Genomic DNA, 4341 nt, shown 5'->3' with positions numbered 1-4341 from the left:
GGGGGGGGGTTCATGGGTCGGGTCGGGTTGGGCTGGGTTGGGTTTTTGGTATTTTAGATCCAACCCAATTGTTCTAGTTGTATTTATTATATTTTGGAGGCTCCTTCATTTTGTGAGTGCCTTTGTTTTCTTGAATGACCTTCAAGTAACTTCACCATGATTTATTATTTCTTAAATGAAAGGCATACTTACATAGAGAAAATGATGAAAGTATTCATTATCACGATGAAATATTTTGTTTTATTTTTTAATTTTCCTAAACAAACACAAAGATGTCCATGGCCATTCAATTATAAGTAAGAGCAAGCCCAATAAACCGGTCCTTTGGACTGATTGATCTACAATCTGACTTTTTCAGCATATGCCAATTAATGCTCTTTCCGATTATCTTTCTGAATCCAATGTTGTGTTTTTAATATTGTTCACCTTTTGGAAAATTTTATCATACTAATTCATCCTTCTCCTTCTCTCAATTTAACAGCGATTATATGGTTTTGCCATTTGCTTTGTTTCTGGCTTAACGTGTACGTTGATGGTAAGTATCCCTGAAACTAATATTCATGATCTCACCTTTCTGGTTATAAAGTCATTCTGAATTCAGACTATTCATTTTCTCATACTATCTCTTGAGTGCAATGTTGACTTCGTAATAGAAAGTGATCTTTTCGTTTGTAATGCAACTGAAAGTTTGTGTCCAAGATGATGTCATCTAGCTTTTGCTGATTTGTTATAGTCTTAATTTGTTTTATCATTTCCGTAGAAATAAATGGAGGTTGCCTTTGTGTAGCTAAGTAAGAGGTCATGTATTTATATGACAACTCGCTGATCCATGTTTCCTGTCATCCTTAAGGTTTTGATGAAGAGTGGTTATTGTTGGTTATGAATAAGTGTGAGCCAAAGAGAGCTACAAATGATTCCTCAATTGGCTTAATTAAAAAAGAAGTAATATTACAAAGGATTTTTTTGACAGAACTTCATTTCGAGGTTAAGGGAAACATTTATGGATTTCATCCACTCTTGGAGAACTCTTCAAAGTCATGGCTGCTTCTTTCATACATAACATCCAAGCTATAGTAATCACTTGATTTGACTACAAGATTTTTGCTTTCTTTCGACCTGTGGCTGAAAGGAATAGAAGAAATTGTTGAACTTTGACGGGGTTACCCCAATTTAAGCTGAACTTCATGAGAACAACATTCTATATTCTGTTTGAACCTGCTCTCTGCGTTTTGATGGAGAAGAAACCATTTATCACTTATTCACTTTCTGCTTCATTGCCCTTTTGTGCTCAAGGGTTGGTCCTTTATTTTAGAAGAGTTCGAGCTCTTCATTTGCCTACCCAATAGGTTGATGTTTGGCTTCTCGAGGCCTTGGTGGAGACTCATTTTGGGAAAAAGCAAAGGTTCTATGGAGCTGTGCCATTAAAGCCATTCTATGGTAGACAAGGAAGGACCAAAATCTTAGAATCTTCTTTTGTCCACAGTACACCACACTTGGATTCTTTGGTGGAGTTCCAAGTCACAAAGATTTTTGTTGTGCCTTCGCCTCGATTATTAGAAATGGGAAGGCTTTTTAGTGTTAGCTCTTTTGCATTGGGAAGGGGTTCTCTCTACCATTTGTCCTTAAGTTGTCATCCTTTTTTGTCGATATGAATATACATATTCTGTCTCGTATATATATAATCTGTTTGAAGAATTGCAGTGGATAAAGATACTCCATGTTCTTATACTTTTAGACAAGATTTTTGTTGAATGACCTTCTACTGTTGGACAAAATCTGCGATTATTTAGCAATCCAATGCAGATATATCATTTCATCTGCATGTATATTTTTCTGCAAAGAAGGTTCTAAGCTCAGTCCAATTATAAATTCCTTGTATTGATATGCTCAAACAATACAACTAAGTTAATGTAAAACATCCATCTCACTTCTATATTGATTTGCAAATATCCAAAACAACTTGCGAATACACATATTTATGGGCTGGACAGCAGCCTTTAAGGAGCAATAACAAGCCAAATGTTCAAATCCTAAGATCTTAACTTCAACCACGGTCAAACAACATTTAACCAAGCCTAAAGAACTTTACGACCCAATAAACCTCACAAGAAATACACTTGAGACTTCCTACATCAATTCTTTCCCTCCCAAAAAAACTTTCACTCGAGTTTATTAAAGAAAACTTTGAAATCTTGCTTCAAGAAACTTCTTCCAATAAATTGTTCCAATAAAACTCTGTCTCCTGACATTTTCAAAAAATTGTTCCAATGGCACTTCTTTTGATGATTAGAAAAGACTCCCACAGAATTTTTTTTTCTCGAGTTCGTCAAAACACTAACAAATTCTTGAAGTAGCATAAAGGACCTATAAATGGTATGTTCCAAATTCTTCTCTGTCTTCATCGCATCTAGCTCACTATCGTCAATTGAAGAAGAGTTTAGGGCTTGGTTTGGTTGTCCAACGAAGAATGAATCGTGAAATAGAATGTTAATAGGTCTCAATGGGTAAATTTCATCTGAATGGTGAGAAAATGATTTGGCTTTCTCCTCCTCAATTTCTTTTTCTGTTTGTATATTTTCTTGAAAGATTAAAGAACAATGCCCACTATGGTCTTGCTCTTCAACTTCAAAGAACAATTGAGCCAAATAAAATGGAGAATCATCAACCATTCATTTCTTCGTCAACTTCATCTTCTTCATCAAGATGATTTTCAAATTTTAGAAAATTCTCCTCGTTGCTGAAAAAACAAGAATCTCTATCCTCAATCCTTGAAAAGTTTCCTCTTCTTTGCTGGAACAATTTGAATCTAGAACGAAGAAACCTTCATTTCTGCATTATTTGAGTTTATCATGATATAAAAGGTTCCTAAATTTTTTTGTAAGGTTGGCTTTCTATTGGAACATTTGTTCATTTTTATCTGCACGTCTTTGGTGTATATCTCCTTGATAGAAATCTTCTTTGCTCGAACATTCATAATCTTGATTGAATATTGAAAACCGTAGTTCTAGAGTCCTTCTAATTGTATTTTCTTGATAATGGTTGTATAAAATTTGATGATAATTGAAGGGAAGAAAACATTTCATCATCAATCGAGGCATTTTTGGCCAGTTCTTGATGGGTTGTTTGCCATAATATCTCAAATTTTTTTGAAGTTGGTTCCACCAAACCAAAGCTCCAGTTTGAAGCTTGAAAGCCACCACTTTGACCTTCTTTTATTTGGGTGTGTTGGCATATTCAAAGAAATTCTCCATGCTCTTTACCCAATCTAAAAACTTCTCAATGTCCATCCTCTCAATAAAACTTGGTAGTTCAATGTTTATATGAAATTCTTATTTTTCTTGACCGATTGAACCATATTGACGTCTTCTTGGGACTCTTTCCTCATGTTCTTGGTTTTCTTGAACTGTTCTTGCATTATCCATCATTCTTGCATCTTTGAGAACTTGTTGATTTTTATGAGATGAATCATTTGGCGAGATACTTGCCTATTGCATGCTGCACGTCAAACATTCCTTTCTTGATTTTCTCTAATGAGCCTCCGATCCACTTCCAGTGTTGCTCAAAATCTTGGTGAGTACTCAAAGAAGCTTCCGCCTCCATTGATTTGTGATCCAAATTTGAAAAGAAATCCTGGCCCTTGGATCGTGATGCTCTTATACCAATTGATGTAAAACATCCAAGACATTTCTATATCGATTGGCAATTACCTAAAACTTGTGAATACACATATTTATTGGCTGGATAGCAGCCTTTACAAAGCAATAAACAGCCAAATAGTCAAACCCTAAGATCTAAACATTAACCACGGTAAAACAACATTTAACCTTGCCTAAATAAATTAAAAAAGACCCGCCAAGAAACAGATACAATGACTCAAGAAACCTCACAAGAAGTACAAGATAGCTCTCAAGAAACATACTCAAGATTTCCTACATCATAAGTCCTTTTAGGAGTTTGTTTTGTTTGAACATGGAATGTGTCTTCCATTATGTCAAATGAGGAGTTTGTTTCTTGTTAGGAGGAAAAAAAATGCATCTTTAAGTTTCAGGTCAAGGAAAAGCATCTTTAAGTTTGATATGTTAAACTCTTACTTCCTTGAGTTCTAAAGTTTGATATGTTCAACACTAATTTGCATCTTGTTTATTTACATGCAACAGTCGATGCTTGTTTTCTTCAATCCAATCAAATTTGGAATAGCTTTCACATTGGGCAACATGCTATCCCTTGGAAGGTTTGTGTTTATATGTTCTAAATTCTAATTAATGCTTATTGAGAGGTTTTTTTTTTTTTTTTTTTTTTTTTTTTTTTTTTTTTTTTTTTTTTTTTTTTTTTTTTTTTTTT

At 34.3% G+C, this 4341-nt stretch overlaps 1 protein-coding gene across 2 annotated transcripts in view; it reads left to right on the top strand.

The window, feature by feature from the left end:
• Positions 1-4341, top strand: part of LOC111472372 (vesicle transport protein SFT2B) — an 18117-nt gene that overhangs the window by 1660 nt on the left and 12116 nt on the right. The window contains exons 2-3 of one of the 2 annotated variants that reach the window (XM_023118055.1): positions 482-535; positions 4158-4231. In XM_023118055.1, coding sequence (XP_022973823.1) covers positions 482-535; positions 4158-4231 — 128 coding nt within the window. The remainder of the gene's footprint in view (positions 1-481; positions 536-4157; positions 4232-4341) is intronic. The other variant, XM_023118056.1, reaches the window with a different exon arrangement.

The sequence above is a fragment of the Cucurbita maxima genome, unplaced genomic scaffold, assembly GCF_002738345.1.
Source record: "Cucurbita maxima cultivar Rimu unplaced genomic scaffold, Cmax_1.0 Cma_Scf00070, whole genome shotgun sequence".
Lineage (NCBI taxonomy): Eukaryota > Viridiplantae > Streptophyta > Magnoliopsida > Cucurbitales > Cucurbitaceae > Cucurbita > Cucurbita maxima.
This window is presented reverse-complemented; position numbering and strand designations above follow the sequence as displayed.